This window comes from Cherax quadricarinatus, chromosome 41 (genome assembly GCF_038502225.1).
Source record: "Cherax quadricarinatus isolate ZL_2023a chromosome 41, ASM3850222v1, whole genome shotgun sequence".
NCBI classification, from domain to species: Eukaryota; Metazoa; Arthropoda; class Malacostraca; order Decapoda; family Parastacidae; genus Cherax; species Cherax quadricarinatus.
Window position 1 is genome coordinate 29564561 of NC_091332.1, and position 20926 is coordinate 29585486.

General features: G+C 38.6%; 1 protein-coding gene across 2 annotated transcripts in view; it reads right to left on the minus strand.

The window, feature by feature from the left end:
- The window catches only part of 14-3-3zeta (tyrosine 3-monooxygenase/tryptophan 5-monooxygenase activation protein zeta), a 141637-nt gene that overhangs the window by 85089 nt on the left and 35622 nt on the right, over positions 1-20926 (minus strand). For both annotated transcript variants that reach the window (XM_053786943.2, XM_053786942.2), the window contains exon 2: positions 17405-17509. In XM_053786943.2, coding sequence (XP_053642918.1) covers positions 17405-17504 — 100 coding nt within the window. In that variant the 5' untranslated portion in view covers positions 17505-17509. The remainder of the gene's footprint in view (positions 1-17404; positions 17510-20926) is intronic.

Below are 20926 nucleotides of genomic sequence, written 5' to 3' on the forward strand. Positions count from 1 at the left end.
GAGGATCAGTAACTGTACGAATCATTACTACTGACACTAGTAATGGGTTACTGGCACTACCGAGAACTGGTACTACTGAGACTAGATGCTCTGCAGCGAGGTAGTAGCCAGTCACTCCCAGGCAGACCAGACAAGACTGCAGGCTGGGCTTCCTGCTACCTATTCTCAACATACCAGTTAAACATCTGAGTGATTATCATTTACCACCTGTGCTCAACTTTTCGGGCAGTATAACTTTTACCGTCAGATTTTGTTGTTGGTGCACAAGAATATGTATGTACACTATTTACTGTAAATATTTGTCAGTAAGATATCCCAAACTGAAAAAAAGAAAGATTTACTGAAAATATCCTTTGGCAGGATGGTAGTCCTATATGGGGCAACATAAGGTTGTTTGCGCACTTGGCGCCGAGAGAACAATGCTAAATTCGAATTTTTAATGATGCACTTTCCACCGAATATCTTACGTTCATTCCACAAAAAAAAAAGTTTTTAGTTCTTAGACTTTTGCAAAAAATCTGCCCTTTACTTCTACATAAATCCCAAAATATTTGGAATATTTCCAAATGTGCATCATTAAAATTAAGAACAATCTTTAACAATTTGTGATTATCCTACTTAAGTAATAAACACACAGTAAAGCAAAATAAGTGAACAAGTTACAGTACTTCTGATATAGACCTGGAACACCAGCTGGCCAGCCTTCTCAATTTTTTTTTTTTCAAAAAAAAAAAAAAATCCGGTTTCGGTGGTTTCCTTAGTAAACTGGAGTTCTACTGCAGTTTTCTTCAAAACGGTTCTCTTACTCAAAGACTAAAGAATACGACATGGAGATGAGTAATAATTTTATATCGAATATTGCTGGTGGACTTGCGCCATATGGCCTATTTTATTCAGTCTAGAGTATATAACATGTTATAGTTTTTATTATATATTAGATCGGACTCCCCAGTCCTTCAGTCTTTCCACTAGCATATGGTTAAGAGTTTGTAGTATCTCCATTCTAGCTAATACTTCCCAAAGATTTCCATAACAGTAACTGAAATTTTTATTCAATCAGTTTTTACCATGGGCCATTGGGAAAATGGTTTCTTTCCACTTGGAGAATTATTGTCCTCAATGAACAACAGATTCCAGCATTGTCTGCAAGTGCACTATGGATTACATCTGATGCGAGAACAGAATGGGGCCCACATACTGTTGCACATGAACAGCTTCTCATTGGCAATTTCCAACCTGCCTCTTGTTTACCATTACTGTGCTATTGGTTAGAAAGTGGATGATCCATATCCCCACTTTTCCAATTTTGTATGCTATTACATAACACTTGCCTAAGGCTTTTGCCAAGTGTATACAATATCTGCATTCTGTGTCCTCCAGTGCATCCAAGACCATGTAGTGGTCCAGTAGTTGTGAAGCAGGAGCAACTTCTCTAAACACATGCTACCCTGAGTTGTGCCATTTTGGGGAATCCAAGTGGATGGCAATCATGTTTAGAACTGTCAATGATTTTATTTTTATTATGTGGGCCATTACAACTAAGTCTAATTCTTTGCTGCTACCTTTATGAAGCAAAACTACATCCATTGTTTTTAGTGATTGTGAGATGATACCTGTGTCTAGGCTCCCTCTCCATAGCATACATGTCAAGTGGACCATGTCTCCCCACCTCACCATCATAGATTTTTATGAAACTGCTGGATCCACAATGTCTCCAACTTTCGTAAAATTTTAGATCTGTAATGAAATGGTTGCAGAGATAGAACCTACACCATGCCATAAGTGGACTGTAAACCCACAAAATTTTGGCAATTTTGAATTTAAATTTCTTGCTACCAAAATCAATGAAACTCCTATCTTATACAACTTTTTACACTTAATCCAATGGAACTATTATGAATTTGCATTTTTTGAAATTGACATACTGATTGAGCCTTAAAGTGGGGCAAAAATTTAAATGCATTAAAAAAGTCAAATCAATAGAGACGTGTTATAAGAACTTCACTTAGCATATGTGACATTAGCATACAGTAATCGTTGAACTGCCCCTTATTTTTTGGACATTATATGGGCACAATGAAAAACTGAAGCAACCTTTTTAAGATGGTTTAAAACATGCTCTTTCTAATGGAGGCAGTTCAAAAATGTTTCAAGATTTTGCAACAGCACATTGAGAATATCCAATTTTCAATTTTTGAAAAAAGTGGAAATTTAAATTTAAAAGAAATTAAATATTCTCTTAAGATGAAACTAGATATTTGTAAACAAGGCTGTCTTACTTGTGAACTCGTCGGTATTGCATACAATCGCATTCACTTTCGCATAGTCAACAATTTCACATTCTGTAGTTGTACAAGAATGGTATACAATACCAACATGAAATTAAGACGTGTGCAACATCTGGGACATTCTGGTCAGGAACTAATTCTTTACTTGTGAACTGATTACATTAATTTTTGGTGTACTATTAGAAGCTTATATCAAGTATCCTGTGCTGAAGTTTCAATCATATCGGCCAAAAAGGAAATGAAATATGCAAAATTTACGAAAAATTACATTTGGCAGGTCGCTGCTTCTCAGTGGTACTTGGAAAAGTGGTTTTGACACTTGCTACTGATAGAACACCTCTAATTCCATCAAAGTACATGTGCCAATTCTAAAATAAACCTTATCTTCATGCTAAGAAAAAATAGTTTCAAAACTTTGACATTTTGAAAGATGTTGGTCTTGCTGCCCAGACAAATCTGAAAATATTTGGGATACTTCAAAAAGGTACTTCACAACTTGTAAAGCAATCATTCTTCTATGTTTGTTGTTAAAATCAAGTCAATTCATTCATAAATAAAGATGGACTGCCCCTAAATAGGTAAATAACTTAGTTTCGAGATACATACAGGCCGAAGCGCGCAGCACCCCAGGAATTCTTTTCCCCCCGAAAAATTCGCTTTATTTTACACTTTTTCCGTGACCTACGAGTGTATTACAGTTAACCATTGTAAATCCGTTTTCTCTCATCACTGATGAGAGAGATCCCTTTCACCATCAGGGGATACACCGCTAGAATTTTTTTTTCCTATGGGGCATCATATGCTTTATTTTTTCAGGTGTACTTTTTATGTTTCTATGCTATTATTATATTGCATTATGTCATAATAGATCAATTGTGATAGGTAAATAAGCCTTATAATTGATATTAGCGTGGGTATGGAATATTTTGTTGGCTGGAGGTGTCGGCCATTTTGGGTACTATACCCAGGGGTACCTGATTGGTCCCTTGACCATATTATCTCCGCCCACTCTTGCATGATCTCAGACGGTGAATTTATATTATATTTGACAAAGATACAAGAAAACGATAAAAATAACACGGGGGGGGGGGGTTAAATGCCACGTCAGCACTTGTTACACAAGGCGCTGTCACCATGCCTGTTATAAATGACTAATTCCTTTTAGAAACATTGTACAAGGATAATAATTATACCAGAGTGTAGCCAGAAAGCTCAGCTATTTTTTGGTACCAATAACTTTTTTTTTAGAGTTTTTTTTTTTTGTCTCCGTGCTCCGAACCTGAACGTCCCCTTAATTTCATCAATTTCACATTCATTTTTACACTAGCCACAGAAGGTTAAACTGACTGATGCATTGATATTTTTGCCTTTGATGTTCAATAAGCATGTCAATTTAAAAAATGCAAATCCATATTAGTTCCATTGGATTAACCCTTCGAGGGTCCAAGATATACCTCTACATAATGAGCTCGGCTCACTCAAGCTGCAAGTGGCAAATTTAGGCCTAGATACGAGAGTGGATCTAAGTGGTAAGTGTACAGGTAAGTGTACACCGTATAAAAAAAATCCTGCAGCACAGTGTATAACGAGAAAAAAAAATGCCCTTTTAGGATTAAAACGCAGGCTTTGTAGTGTATTTTTTCACATGGTTTTTACAGTTTTATTCATGGTTTCTTGGTCTCTAACAGAAAGAGATTACAGATATCGAGATGATTTTCATTGATTTTAGTACTGAAAATAGCTTGAAACTGAACTCGAATTAGCAGAAATGTTCGATTTTTACAGGTGTTCAACAGTAAACAAATGAAATCATGCATCCAATACAAGTCAACTGGTGGGTCTAATACATGCTCATGAATGTGCTGGTATTTATACAATTATTACAATATTGTATAACAGTAAAGCTTTATTTTTTTTGAGTGAATAAAAATTTATGTAAATAAAAAATCAAAATGGAATTCATCTGTAAAGCCTAGAAATACAATAAATAAACAAGAAATGTTATTTTAGTGTCAGGAATGCCTGCATTGTTTATTCTGGACCCTATTTGGAAATTTTAATATTTTTGAACTGTGAAATTAGCCAAATTACCAATTTCTGATCACTTTATTGGGTAGTTGAAATAGTTAAGTGTGCAGTTTCTCATGCTCAATAAAACAGAAGTACATATGCTATACTAGCAAAATAGCTAAGAATTTAGTGAACTGGAATAATGTAATTGGCCTAAAATAGGAGTCAACATGGGCAGTCACCGATACATAAATATCGCTGATGCAAGAAAATTCGCGAGTATTTTCATCAATTTCCCATCAAATTTCTTCTCTCTCTTTAACCCTTTGTTTCGGTCATATATATACGTACGTCTTGCACACCACGGTTTCTGACGTATTTGTGTGTAAATTGTAGCGGCTTCAAATCAAGCAGGAGAAAGCTGGTAGGCCCACATGCGAGAATGGGTCTGATCAGTGTGCACCACAAAAAATCCTGCAGTGCGTAACGAGAAAAAAACACTTTTGGATTAAAACACCGAATGAGGTATTTTCGTATAGCATTTATCGTTGTATTCTTGTTTTCATGGAAAACATATTACAGAAAGAGATGATTTTGATTACTTTCACAATGAAAACTACCTTGAAATTGAGCTCAAAGTAGCTCAAATGTTCGATTTTTACCAATGTTCAGGAGTAAGCAAATCACACCACATGCCCAATACACTTCAACTGGGGAGTAATACTCTTTCACTTGTGCATTGATATTTATACCATTTTTACAATGCAGTAGTCTGCATAACAGTAAATTTTGCTTTTTTTTTTTTGTATGAATAAAAAATCAAAATAGAAAGCAATAGTAATATAAGAGGGGCCTAGGGATGTGACTAATGAACAGAATATATTTTAGTGCCAAGGATGTCTACACTGTTTATTCTGGACCCTATTTTGAAATTGGCATCTTTAATTTGCGTGAAATTGGCCAAACTGCCAATTTCTGACAACTTTATTGGGTAGTTCAATTGGGTAAATGGGCAGTTTCTTTTACTCAACTGATGGAAAAAATATGGAGTTCCGAAGAAATCGCTACGAGTTTGGTCAACTGGAACAGAATTGGCCAAAAACAGGGCTCAAAGTCAGCGAAATCGCTGATGCGTATATGTCGCCGAGACCACTAACTTCGCAGGAGCTTAATTCCGCGAGTTTTCGACCAAATTTTGTACTTTTGGTGTCATTATCACTGGGGTAAGATTCTCTATTTCACACACAAAAAAATTCCCCCCCCCCCCCCAGAAATTTATCAACAGAATGACAGTTTCAGAAAGGGGCCTGCAACAGTCAAAGGGTTACTTCCCTCAGATTTTCTACCATTTCATAAGAAAAAATAATTTTTGAAAATTCTGGACCCTCAAAGGGTTAAGCATAAGTTGTGCAAGAGAGTAGTTTCATATATTTTGGTAGACTGAGAAATTATATTCAAAACTGCAGAAATTTCATAGGGTTACAGTACATGGACGTGGTATGGCGTCAAAGGGTTCTATCTCGGCAACCATTTCATTGATCTTAACTTTATCCAACTTAGTTTAAGACGTAGATTCAGCACATCAAGTTTAATCAAAATTCATGATGGTGAGGTGGGGCACTTCTAAAATCAGACCACTTCAACATGGAATGACCCATACTTAAGGCATGCAAGAGGTTTCATGTAGCTTTTTTTTTTTTAATAGTTCCACAAGTCTGGGCCTGGTGCAGAGGCAGGGCATGTCTGACTTTCAAAGACCAGTGGTTTTCAGGTAATGTTAAAAAACTTATTGGAATATAACCATCCTTTCAGTTAATGAATACTTAAAGGTAAAGACTAAGGGGGATTAAGTTTCTACTCCTGGTGCCTGGACCAGACTTGTCTGGGGGCTTGCCAGGTCAACCTGACTTACAGATGACCCACATCTTTCAATTTCTCCTTTTACCTGACCCTTACACCACCACCCCATATATAATTACAGCACTTGTATTACAGTTTATTTACCATTATATTATTCCAATGTATTTGGCCAGTGGTGGAAAGTGAAATAGGAAAATAGTGCAGTGAAGGAAGGGGAGTGGACTTCTGAGGTATTAGAGGGTGGCTAATTTGCAAATAATTAAGCCAATCAGAAGTCTAATAGATCAGGGTTCTCCCAACAAGGTAACTGCCTGTCTTGCATGAACAAAAGCAAATTGTTGCACATGACCTGTACAGGCAGGCCACATTTATACAGCAGGTTAGGCTCTGTAATACTACTATAAAGCAAAACTTGCTGTAAAGTGAAAGCCTTGCAGTATGAAGGTTTACTTTGTATGGCACAAGGTATTAGAAATTTGGCACCACACAAGTCAATCTGCATACTGTATAGCCAACCAGCACAAGGTGAAGAATTACCACTCCCCAAACCTTAGTTTAAACACCACTTGCTTTCCTATTTAAGCCTGGTTAGGCATGGCACTTGGGGTAATTATCCCAGAACCATTGACAGGTACTGCATATACTGAAGTCTGGCTCTAAGGCTTGTATGGTCAAACAGGCACTTGGTCGAGTTAATGGTCGAGTTTCCTCCAGCATCTTATCAGATTTGTGGTAAAATAATTATGTAGGATAACCAATAGGTAAGCATTTCTTACTATGCCCATGGCATCCTTACTTTCCAACAGATATAGCCTACATCAAATCGCCTTTATGCCACTTACATAAAATTTCAGTTCAGCAAACGTCATTATATCCGACCATCACTCAGCAACGTCATCTACATAATTGTGTTCGTTATTCTTTTAAAAAAAAAATACGACTAAAATGTGTTTTTAAAGTTCTTTGACCCCTTTCACCATCACGACCCCTGCTCACAAACTTGCTCTCAGTGTCGATGAATTTTCAAGAAAAAAAAAATTACTTATGAAACTAGAGAATCTTTTCTCGGATGGTAATGAAACCCAAAGTATGAAATTTTAAAACTTGAGAAATTGTGCTCTTGAAGTTAGCGGGCTCAGTGATATTTATGCATCAGCGATTGTGCTCACAGCCCTATTTTCAGCCAATTCCATTGTCTACCAAACTCAGCTACTTCACGAACTCCTTTTGTTCTGTTGAACGAGTACAAGACCCCCCCCCCATTTGCCAATTTCAACTACCCAATAGTAATCAGAAATTGGTATTTGACCAATTTCACACAATATTCAGAGGCAAATTTCAAAACAGGGTCCAGAATTATCAATGAAAACATTAACATTTTCTCTGTTCATTAGTCATGTCTCCAGGCACCTCTCATTACGCTTTCTTTCCATTTTGAATTTTTATTCACACAACTCAAGATTCACCGTTATGTAGACTACTGCATTATTGGAAAAATGGTATAAATATCAGCACATTTGTGAAAGCACATTAGATCCACCAGTTGTGCGACAATTTGTTTACACTAACATCAGCAAAAATCGAACATTCCTGCTACTTTCAGCTCAATTTCAAGGTACTATTTTAGTGTGCAAACCATTCAAAACATCTTGAGTTCTGTAATATATCTTCCATTCTATCAAATGAGACCAAGGAAACGAATACAATCAAATTCCATATGAAAATACAGTGGTCCCTCGCTTTTCGTAGTTCTCGGGAATCAGATTTCGGAAATCATATGCATATTTTCGTATAAACATGGGCTGGCTTTTCATAGGTTGCCTTGCGAGTAGTAGTTCGTCCGGGACGCGTACGCACGGTGCGAGCCGGGGCGGCAGCCAGTCTGGCATTGTTTACCAGTAAGCGAAGGTCCCCTCACGTGCTCCTACGAAATATTTCATAATATTCCACTCATTTTAGTGCTTGCAAGTACTAAAGGTACCATGGCTCCAAAGAAAGCTCTTAGTGCCAAGCCTGTGGTAAAGAAGGTGAGAAATAAGATTGAATTTAAGTAAAACGCCATTGAACAATATGAAAGTGACAAGTGCAGCCGAACTAGCCAGGATGTATAACAAACCCTACACAACCATATGTTCCATAGTGGCCAAGAAAAAGGAAATCAAGGATGCTGTTGTTGCAAAGGGGGTAACTGATGACAAAAATGAGATCACCAGTACTCAAAGAGGTTGAGAAATTATTGGTGTGGATAAATGAGATACAATTAGCAGGAGATACTCTTATGACTGATTATTTGTGAAAAGGCTAGGCAGTGGCACAAGGATCTGGTAAAGAAATTGCCTGAAAATAGTGATGCGAGTGAACTTAAGGCCAGCAAAGGTTTGAGAGATTTAAGAACCGTACTGGCATACACAGTGTGGTAAGGCATGGTGAGGCTGCCAGTTCGGACCACAAGGCAGCTGAAATATATGTGCATGAATTCAAGGAGTACATAGAGGCTGAAGGACAAACCTGAACAAGTGTTCAATTGTGACAAAACAGGCCTCTTTTGGAAGAAAGTGCCAAAGAGGACCTTCATTACACAGGAGGAAAAGGCAATGCCAGGACAAGCCTATGAAAGACAGGCTGACGCTAATGTTCTGTGCTAATGCTAGTGGGGATTTCAAAGTGAAGCCATTACAAGTGTACCATTCTGAAAATCCTAGCGTGTTCAGGAAAAACAACGTTATGATGAGTAAATTGTGCGTGTTTTGGAAATCTAATAGTAAGGCATGGGTCACGAGGGAAATTTTCGTCGAGTGGTTCAATGAAGTGTTTGGCCCTAGTGTGAAGAATTACCTCCTGGAAAAAATATTGGATATCTAGTGCCTGCTAGTAATGGACAATGCACCTGCTCATCCTCCAAACTTGGATGACCTAATTTTCGAGGAGTTTGGGTTCATCACAGTAAAGTTCTTGCCCCCGAATACCACTCCTCTCCTCCAGCCCATGGACCAGCAGGTCATTGCAAACTTTAAAAAACTACACCAAAGCAATGGTTTCACAGGTGCTTGACTGACCACAGACACTTGACCCTAAGAGAATTTTGGAGAGAACACTTCAGCATCCTCCATTGCATAACCCTTATAGGTATGGCTTGGGAGGGAGTGACTACCAGGACTTTGAACTCTGCTTGGAGAAAATTGTGGCCAGATTGTGTCGACAAGAGGGATTTTGAAGGGTTTGGGACTGACCCTGATGAGCCTATGTCTGTTAAATCAATTGTGGCACTGGGGAGTTCCATGGGGTTGGATGCAAGTTTGGAGGATGTGGAAGAATTGGTGGAAGACCAAAACGAAGAGCTCACCACTGAGGAGCTGCAAGAGCTTCAGCAGGAACAGCAACAGATTGCAGCTCAATCTTGCTGCAGAGGAGGAGGAAGAGAAATGGAAGGTGCCTTCTTCAGAAATTAAAGAGATTTTTGCTATGTGGGGTGAGATGGAAAGCTTTATGGAGAAACATCACCCTGACAAGGTTGTTGCAAGCCATGTTGGCAACATGTACAGTGACAAGTCTTGGGCCATTTTAGGGGAGTGTTAAAGAGATGCCAGAAACAGAGCTCTCTCCACAGTTATTTTGCAAGACAGGACTCCAGTGACTCAAGGTGGTCCTAGTGGCATTAAGAAACAGAAGAGAAGCAACCCCAGAAAAGCAAATGGTACCTGAGGTGTTGATGGAAGGGGATTCCCCTTCCAAACTATAAACAATCCAATCTCTCCTCCTCCAGTCTCCCATACACTAAGAAGAATCTCCAATAAAGGTAAGTGTTATGCTGTTAATGTTCCATTCATCATTTCCCATTGTATTATGTACTACATGTATATTTCACGTAAAAAATTTTTGTTTTAATACTTCTGGGTGTCAGGAACGGATTAATTTTATTCACATTATTTCTTATATGGAAAATTTATTCGCATATCGTAGATTTCATTAATAGTAGCAACTCCAGGAACATATTAACTACGAAAAACGAGAGACCACTGTATACCGCAAATACACCATTTCAAATAAAACACGCAAATTGTTTTCCTCATTTTGCACTGTGCTCGAGGATTTTTATTTTTACACTGGAGACCCACTGGAGACCCACAGACTACCAGCTTTCTGCAAGACTGGAAGCCACTAGAATTTTGGTGTACCATTACAGGACCAACACTGGCTTGCAAGCCATAATATTGCAGGACAGACAGTGAAAGGGTCAACATACAGGTCCTCCACATGCTCATTTTGTGGACCTCCCGTGTTTTGTATACTCTCTCTGAAGGAAGCAAAGCCAATGTAAATGGTTTAGTGAACAAAAATATTTAAACCCATTAATGAAGCAAAACTTTGCAAAGCCTCAGCTTAACCCGTTCAGAGTTTCTGACGTACCAGTACGGCTTACGCACGAGGGTTATTGACATACTATAATGCCTAAATTGTAGCCCCTTCAAATCTAGCGAGAGAAAGCTGGTAAGCCTACACATGAAAGAATGGGTATGTGGTCAGTGTGTGCAGTATAAAAAATATCCTGCAGCAGTGTGTAATGAGAAAAAAAACTAGTGTTTTTGGGTTAAAACAGCAACTTAGCACTATTTTCGTATGGTATTAATGGTTGTATTCTAGTTTTCCTGGTCTCATTTTATAGAATGGAAGACATATTGCAGAAATTGGGATGATTTTGATTGGTTTCACAATGAAAAGTACCTTGAAATTGAGCTCAAAGTAGCAGAAAGTTCAATTTTAACCAAAGTTCAAAAGTAAACAAATCATGCCAAGCATCCAATACACATCAACTGGCGAGTAATTCCTTCACAAGTGTGCTAATAATATTTATACCATTTCTACACTAATGCAGTAGTCTGCATAACAATAAATCATTTTTTTGCGAGGAAAAATTCAAAGTGGAAAGCAAAAGAAATGTAAGAGGGGCCTGGGGACATGACTAACGAACAGAGAACTTATTTTAGTGCCAGGAATGTCTTGTTTATTCCAGACCCTATTTGGAAATTGGCATTGAAATTTGTGAAATTGGCAAAATTGCCAATTTCTAACCACTTTATTGGATAGTTGAAATTGGCAAATGGGCGATTTCTTTTACTCATTCGATAGAAGAAAGAAAAATGGAGTTTTAGCAAAATACAATTTTTGTCAACTAGTACACAAGAATCGGCCAAAAATAGGGCTCAAAGTGGACGAAATCGCCGATGCGTAAACGTTGTCGAGACCGCTAACTTCGCGAGAGCATAATTCTGCAAGTTTTCATCAAATCTCATACTTTTGGTGTCATTATGACGGGGAAAAGATTCTCTATCATTTCATAAGAAAAAAAAAATTTCCCGAAAAATGTTCGACCCTTAGAAAGTTTTGGAGAGGGCCTCTTGACCCTGAAAGGGTTAAGTGTTCATGGTCAGGGCATCTGTGTACTAGTACTGTACATACCTGAACACTTGCAAGGTCATGCAAATTGGAGCTGAGGGCACTGACTGTTCAACATGGTCAGGACTAGTAACAAAATAGACAGCAACCCAGTCTTCAACTAGGCCTCCTAGGTTGTAAAGTAAATTTACAGTATTAAGAAAAACCCCTTAATACCAATCTTAAATTAGGTCAAGCTTAGTCTTCTTCCTATGGGTAATAAACTGAGCTAACACTTCAGTATTTAGAAATACTTTAGTTTAAAGTGGGTGGTGATTGTGCACTTTACTACAACAGGCCCAATGCCCCCCCCCCCCCTATTCTAATTTTCATATTTAATGGGGTAGTGAAAAAATTTATCTACTACAGTGGAACCAGCTGTTTAACCCTTTCAGGGTCCGTCCCGTAGATCTACGTCATGAGCTCGGCTCACTGAAACTGAGTGGTAAATTTGGGCCTAGATACAAGAGAATACATCTATGTGGTATGTGTGCACCACAAAACAAATCCTGCAGCACACTATAACGAGAAAAAACACAGATCGTGATTTTCGACTAAAACAGTGACTTTGCAGTGTTTTTTCATGTGCTTTTTATAGTTGTATTTGTGATTTCTTGGTCTCATTTGATAGAATGGAAGACATTACAGAAATAGAGATAATTTTGATTGGTTTTAGCACTGGAAAATGCTTGAAACTGAGCTCAAAGTGGCAGAAATGTTAAATTTTTCCCGATGTTCAAGAGTAAAAACGACCTCACACGTCTAATACACGCCAGCTGGTGGGTCTAATATACGTTCACAAATGTGGTGATATTTATACAATTACTACAATATTCATAACAGTAAATATTTGTGTGTGAATAAAAATTCATTGCGAATAAAAAATCAATGGAATTTATTTGTAAAGCTTCAATACATAACTAATGAACAGAGGAAATGTTAGTTTACTGCCAGGAATACCTACATTGTTTATTCTGGACCCTATTTTGAAATTGGAACATTTTGAACTGTGTTAAATTGGCCAAATTACCAATTTCCAGTCGCTTTATTTTGTAGTTGAAACAGTTGACTTGGCGATTTCTTGTGCCCAGTCGATAGAATAGAAGTAATACTAGTGAAATAGCTAAGAATTTGGTCGACTGGAAAAATGTAATTGGCCTAAAATGGGAGTCAGTCGGCAAAATCGCCAATTCTTAAATAACGCTGACATCAAAATTCACGAGAGCATAATTTCGTCAATTTTCCATCAAATTTCGTACTTTTTGTTTTATTACCTTCACAAAAAGATTCTCTACCATTTCATAAGAAAATTTTTTTTTTTTTTAAATTTCTTGGACACTGGGGCACCACTTCAGATTTTGGCCTTGGACCCTGAAGGGGTTAACGGACTACATAATTGTCGAACAAATTGATTTCAAACAGATTTGTTCAATTTGGTTACTCTGTTCTGGGTTGTCTATAGACAATGCTCAAATCACACAATCACTCAACTCCAGAGCGTGGGTCTTGTCAGTATAGCGGCTAATGCACGTGCTGTAAACCGAGCTCTTGCTGTGCATCTTGTCAAGGTAATGAAACAAAAATATGAAATTTGATGGAAAACTCTGAATTACACTATTGAGAAGTTAGCAGTCCCTGTGATATTTACGCAGTGGTGATTTCGCCTGGTTTTGGGCCAATCACATTGTTCCAGTCTACCAAACTGCTATTTCGCTAGAACTTTTATTCTATCGAATACAAGAAACTGCCCATTTACCTATTTCAACTACCCAATAAGTGATCTGAAATTACTAATTTGGCCAATTTCACAAACAATAAGGCCAATTTCAAAATAGGGGCCAGCATAAACAATGCAGACATTCTTGGCACTAAAAACTATCTGTTCACTAGTCATCTCCAAGCCCCTCTTATATTATGCTTGCTTTTGATTTTGAATTAAAAAAATAAATTTACTGTTATTCATACTGCATAAGTAAAAAAATATCAGCACATTTATGAATGCATATCAGACTCATCAGTTGATGTGCATTGGACAGTTTGAAACCAAAGACCACTTTCTTATGCACTGTGCTGCATTTTTTTTTTTTTTAACACTTCACACTGATCAGCTTTCTCCTGAAAGATTTGAAGCAACTAGAAATTTGCCATTGACTCCTTTGACAGGCAAGCAGTTAAATTTTCATTTAGTATTCATTTTTACAGTGTGCTGTATAATTTTAAACTGTTTTATGTAGTTAGTACATTATTATAATGTCATTTTGGTCTGAAACAGATTAATTCATTTATATTATTCTTTTTGGGAGAAACTGGTTTGGTTGTATACGATTCTGGTTGTCGAACCGACATCTAGAACAAATTAAGCTCAACAACCGAGGTTCCACTGTATACACAACCCCCTTGCCCCCCCCCCACACACACACCCCCACACCCCCCCCCCACACACACACCCCCACACACACACACACCCACACACACACACACACACACACCCACACCCACACACACACACACACCCACCCCCACACACACACACACACACCCACACACACCCCCCCACACACACACACACCCCCACCCACACACACACCCCCACACACACACACACCCCCACACACACACACACCCCCACACACACACACACCCCCACACACACACACACCCCCACACACACACACACCCCCACACACACACACACCCCCACACACACACACACCCCCACACACACGCACATCCCCACACACACGCACACCCCCACACACGCCCCACACACACACACACACATGCCACACACACACACACAGCCACACACACACACGCCCCACACACACACACACCCCCACACACACACACACGCCACACACATACACCCCCACACACACACACCCCCACACACACACACCCCCACACACACACACCCCCACACACACACACCCCCACACACACACACCCCCACACACACACACCCCCACACACACACACCCCCACACACACACACCCCCACACACACACACACGCACACACACACACACATACACACATACGCACATACACACACACACCCCCACACACACACACCCCCACACACACGAGAAACACTTGACTGACTTGAACCAGAATACATGTAGGTTTTACTAAGTGGTTAACTGTAAGAGGTAAATAAACACTTAAGCAGTAAAATGTGATCCTTCATTGACAACATTTTGACCATGCAATGGACTTTATCAAGTCACAAACATTTGTTTGTGGCTTGATAAAGCCTACTGCATGTGTAAAACAGTCAATTAAGGATCACATTTTACTGCTTAAGTATTTATATTTCCATTGTGTCAGTATTGTATACCATTTATTACAAACTGTAAAAGGTATTTATGTCAGCCATGCTTAATATTGTTGAGGTATATAGCACATACCAATTTTAATTTTTTTTTTTCCCAGTTTAAATTTTTTACTCATCCCAATTTTAAGGTGCCATTTATTTATACTGTCAGTGGTATTAAATACTGACAAGTAGCAACCAGCACAATGGTTGGTTAGTCTGCCAGGAGAAAAAAAAAAAACTTTATAGTTAAATTTCTGAATGCCATAATAAACTGGAAAGATTAAAAAAAATATCTAGCAACTTCCACTTATATCCACAGTAAAAAGTTCTGAAACCTTTAACGTACACCTACATCAAATATCAACTCATTTGTCAGTCTTTTACCTCGCCAAATTTAAAGTAAGTAACCTTCACTGTTAAAAAAAAAATTCTAGAATATTAATCTTCCTGTGGATTTCAAATAGGGGAACTTACAGAATTACAGGCACAAAGTTGACTGGGTACAATTTATACGTCTTATTTCACACACTAAGGCCAATTTCAATGTTCAATTCCTCGTTTTGATATGCCTTTGTTCTATCAAGTGCAAAAGACTACCCATTTAACCCCTTGACTGTCGCAACCCCAGATCCTTAGGCGTCTCCTGGTGTCGCAAAATTTCCGAAAACAAAAATTTATTCTCATGAAATTAAAATCTTTTCCCAATTGTAACACCAAAAGAACGAAATTTGATGGAACTACGCTCTCGTGAAGTCAGCGACCTCAGCGATGTCAACGAACTGCCGATTTTGCCCACTGAGCCCTATTTTTGGCTAATTCCATTGTTCCAGTCGACCACACTCTGCTATTTCTTTAGAATTCCATTTGTTCTATCTAGTACAGGAAACTGCCCATTTACCGATTTCAACTACCCAATAACGTGGTCAGAAATTTGCAATTTGGCCAATTTCACAAATTAAAAAATATGACAATTTCAAAATAGGGTTCAGAATGAACAAGGCAGACATTCCTGGCTCTAAAATAACATTTTCTTGGTTCATCAGTCATCTCCAGACCCCTCTGATATTACTCTTGCTTTCTATTTTGAATTTTTATTAAAAAAAAAAATATATGAAGATTTACTGTTATGCAGACTACTGCAATATTGTAATAATTTTACAAATGTCAACCCATTCACAACTGCATATTAGAATCGCTACTTGGACATCTGTCGTGGGGGTTCTTAAAAGGAGATTTGAGGGTTGAAGGTAGACACTAGTTGGATGGTAATATATATTGTCAGACTGATGGGAGACGAAGCCCAGTCTGCCGTGTCAATGCCTGGATGTCTATCTGCCGACAGAGGGAGGCAGAGGTACGAACGTACACATGCGCATCCCGTGACGTCAAACAGTCACTCTGCCTAAAAGGGATCTTCTATATAAAGCACATGGATGGTACTATGATATGCTATACAACAAGGGGATCAGCAACTATGCTGACACATTATTGGAAAATGACATTTGTTTACTTTTGAACATCAGCAAAAATCAAACATTTCCCCTACTTTGATCTCCATTTCAAGGTTCTTTTCATAGTAAAACCTATCAAAATCACCTCTTTCTATAATATGTTTTCCATTCTATCAAATGCAACCAAGAAAACTAGAACACAACCATAAATACTATACGAAAATAGACCCCAGTCGGCATTTTAATTTAAAAAAAAATTATGCACTGCATGCTGCAGGATTCTCTCACATATGGGCCTACCAGCTTTCTCCTGCTTGATTTGAAGCCTCGAGTATATATACGTCTGAAACACTGGCTTGTAAGACATACGGCTGAAGCAGTCAAAGGGTTAAGTATCAAAAGTATCCTATAAAGCATGCAGAAGTCCATAATTTAGCCAATTTTACACAATCCAACAAATTCCAATTTACAAACCAGTCCAAACACTAAAGGCATTTCAGTCTCTTAAGCAACCTTTCCTCTACCCCAGGCCTCTCCTCAACACTTGCCCTTCATTCTGAATATCATATCTTATTTCTCAGCTAATACAACAGATTGCTTTAACTGTTTGCCTAAACGATAACCAGCCCTAGTAAAAAAAAAACATAAAACAGTCCCTCTAACAGTGCCCCTCCCCTTTCTCAGGAAAAGCAGATTAAACATTTGTGAATGAACTATTTCCAAGCCATCTCCTACCAAAATTATTTCATTGGTATCTTCCATTCTGTTAATTCATACCCATCCTGAAATATGCCACAAAATTGCTATTTTAAATCAAACAAGGTTAAAGGTTAGCTGTTCCCATTATGTGTTGCACTGAGCAGGGTTTTTTTTTTCTCAACAGTGCACATCCACCATGAAGATCATCCCACATCCATGCCAAAATTTACTAATCACAGCATAGAGGGCATTATTATAGCAAATCTACAAGAGTGAAAAGGTTGTAGAATACCAAGGCAAAAATATCTGCCCTTAACATATCTTAAGTATGTCGAGATACTCACCAGTTTCTGTGACCTGCTTCATTGCTGCAGCCATATCATCATATCTTTCTGCCTGCTCAGCAAGCTTGGCCCGCTGTACTTGTTCCTCCTTATCTCCCATTGTGTCTGAAATCAGAGAAAAGTATTTATAAAAATGTGCATTTGCCTTTAAACAAGACTAATCTTTTCTAGCACAATTTGGTGTAGATGTGCCAATTTGGTACAGTGGACCCTCTGCTATTGGCCAATTTGGTTAGCGCCCGTTTTAGCCAAAATTTCACCCCAGTTATCTGCCTTTTTTCGGTTATCAGTCGTATTGGACGTGTTTACCCATAGCAATCAAGGTGTGGAAATGGCATGGAAATATACTTATTCCAAATTTATCAATTTTACAAAAGTATGCTTTGGGGCAGAATTCCACCAAGTTCATTTAATCCAAGATAACCCAGTAAAGTTAAATTTTGACATGTGTTGAGAAATGTTACACAATTGCATCACAAGTGTTCCTAGTGCATAGCTTAAAAAAAAAAGCTCACTTGAAGTTGTTCCTAAGAGCACATTGGTAAACGAATGCGTCACCAGGCGAGGAGCATGCTATAATCAGTGGGTTTGTGTAAACCACCTAATAGTGTTTTAATATCACTTTTGCACCATTTATAATACTTTGGTATATTTTTAAATTTTTATATAGTGTACTGTATATTGCAATAAACACTAGATGAAATCAGCTCGTACATATTTAGGTATGCATACTGGTCAGAGCCAGTCTTAAAAGACAATAGTACTAGTCGGTAAACTAGTACGTCGCGAAGCGAGAGGCTGTACTATGTACCCTGCATATTCTATGTGGAGCAATGTCACTAAACATTTCCACATTTGAAGTATTAAAACACTAAAAACATTAATATAGCATACACTTAATTAAACATTAAAAGTAATTAGAAGAGTCATGTCTTGACATCAAGAAATTCTAAACACTGCTGGCAAATTTACACTGCTGTTGAAAATGAATGGACATTTTATCACCATCTTTAAAACCATAAACTTCTCATTTTAGAAAAGTTTTTTCTATATAAAAAGTCATTAACGTGAATTTTATTTGGGGTATGCTAGTTTAACCCTTTCATTGTGCAAATTAAAACTGCTGTCTACACATAACCCATTCAGTGTCTTGCAATATGGCTTTGAAGCTAGTCAGTCCCGTAATACACCAAAATTCTAGTGGCTTCAAATTTGCAGGAGAAAGCTGGTAGGCCTACATACGAGAGAATGGGTCTGCATGGTCAGTGCAGTATAAAAATCCTGCAGCAAGCTGTGCAAAATGCAAAGAAATGCAGCAGTTTTGGGTTTAACCCTTTCAGGGTTGGTGCCATACTAGTACGCATAAATTCTAGCACCTTCAAATCTAGCGAGAGAAAGCTGGTAGGCCTACTTATGAAAGAACAGGTCTGTGGTCAGTGTGCGCAATATAAAATCCTGCAACAGTGCACGAGAAAAAAAAAAAAAAACTGACCAATGTTTTTGGTTTAAAACAGCGACTTTGCAGTGCATTTTCGTATGGTATTTATGGTTGTATTCTAGTTTTCCTGGTGTCATTTTATAGAACGGAAGACATGGAAATGGAGATGATTTTGATTGGTTTCACAATGAAAAGTACCTTGAAATTGAGCTCAAAGTAGCAGAAATGTTAGATTTTTGCCAAAGCTCAAACATTAATGAATCATGCCACGCGTCCAATACACGACAACTGGTAATATTCTTCCACAAGTGCGCTGATATTATTTATACCATTTCTACACTTTAGTAGTCTGCATAACAGTAAATCATTTTTTTTTGCAAGAACAATTCAAAGTGGAAAGCAAAAAAAATGCACAAGAGGTCTGGGGACATGACTAATTAAATTTTTTTATTTTAGTGCTGGGGATGTCTGTTTATTCTGGACCCTATTTGGAAATTGGCATCTTTTGAAATTTGTGTGAATCTGGCAAAATTGCCAATTTCTGACCACTTTATTGGATAGTTGAAATCGGTAAGTGGGTGGTTTCTTGTACGCATTCGAGCAAAATGGAGTTCTAGTGAAATGCTATTTTTGTCGACTAGTACACGAACTGGCCGAAAATAGGGCTCAAAGTGGGCGAAATTGCCGATGCGTAAACATCGTCGAGACTGCTAACTTCGCGAGAGCATAATTCCTCAAGTTTTCCATCAAATTTCGTACTTGGGTGTCATTACCATCGGGAAAAGATTATCTTTTTTTTTTGGCAACACCAGGAGACGCCTCAGGATTTGGGGTTGCAACAGTCAAGGGGTTAATTATGTTTTACATTTAAATTTAAGGAAATATCCTGCCCTGTACCTGGAGTGTTGGTGAGGTGGGGGGGGGGGGGGGTCAACACCCATGACCCCAGTCCATGACCAGGCTGGCTGCACAAAGCAAATCGCAAACCAGTTTGGCTGATCGGGTACTGACTGTCCACCCACCTCCCTGAAGACAACCAGGAATCAACTGGTAATCCCCTTTTATGTATACTGGGAGGCAGTTTATCAATCTTGGGCCTGACACTGTTTTAGAATACTCATGGCACCCCAACTTTTCACTGGAATATGTTGCACCACCTGCAGTTTTGCTTTTGTAGGGAGTGATTTCTGTGTGCAGATTAGGGACTAGTCCATCTAGTATTTTCAATGTGTATTACAGTAGGACCCCCATATATGCAGGGGATAAGTTGCATGACCTACCGCAGACAGTAGCGAAATCCTATATTTAAAGTTTGATAAATTACACAAGTGCAGAATTAGCACTTTCACAGATGGGAAGCATTCACTATTTCTCTTAGGCTTTGAAGATCAGTTACCATCACTTTTTGCAGTCATTAAGCAAAATTAAGGGCTATTTTCAGGCCAGGGTAAACTGCATATAACATTGGAAACCAGACCCACAGATACAGCAGCCCCACTGTACCATCATTCTCACCAGCATTCCAAGGAGTTAAGGTCAAGGGACTTCAACCACTCCCAGTAATGTAGGCACTATTGTACTTTGTTTATTAACCCTTAAACGGTCCAAACGTATATATACGTTCATGCGCCCCAAACGTATATATACGTTTTCTTTGTCATTCATTTAACTTTGCCACAATAAGCCTGAGTCACCTAGACATGAGAGAATGAGTGTGTGCACTCACTGTGTGCCATATTAAAATAAATGGGGATGCCTGGGAACCATATGCTCTTTCCAATTAACCCTTTGAGGGTTTTGGTCGTACTAGTACGTCTTATGCGTAGGGGTTTTTGACGTACTAGTACGCATAAATTCTAGCGGCCTCAAATCTCGCGCGAAAAGGCTGGTAGGCCTAGGTGTGAGAATGGGTCTGCGTGGTCGGTGTGCGCGGTAGAAAAAATCTGGGACCCAGTGGTGCATTGTGGGAATGCCCTCTTAGTAAACAATGTCCACCATGCCTCGCGGTAAGAAGGTCCTCACTCCTCGGCAAACTGGGACACTTTTGTTCCCCAGTGACAGTTCTAATAGTGATGGAAGTGCCA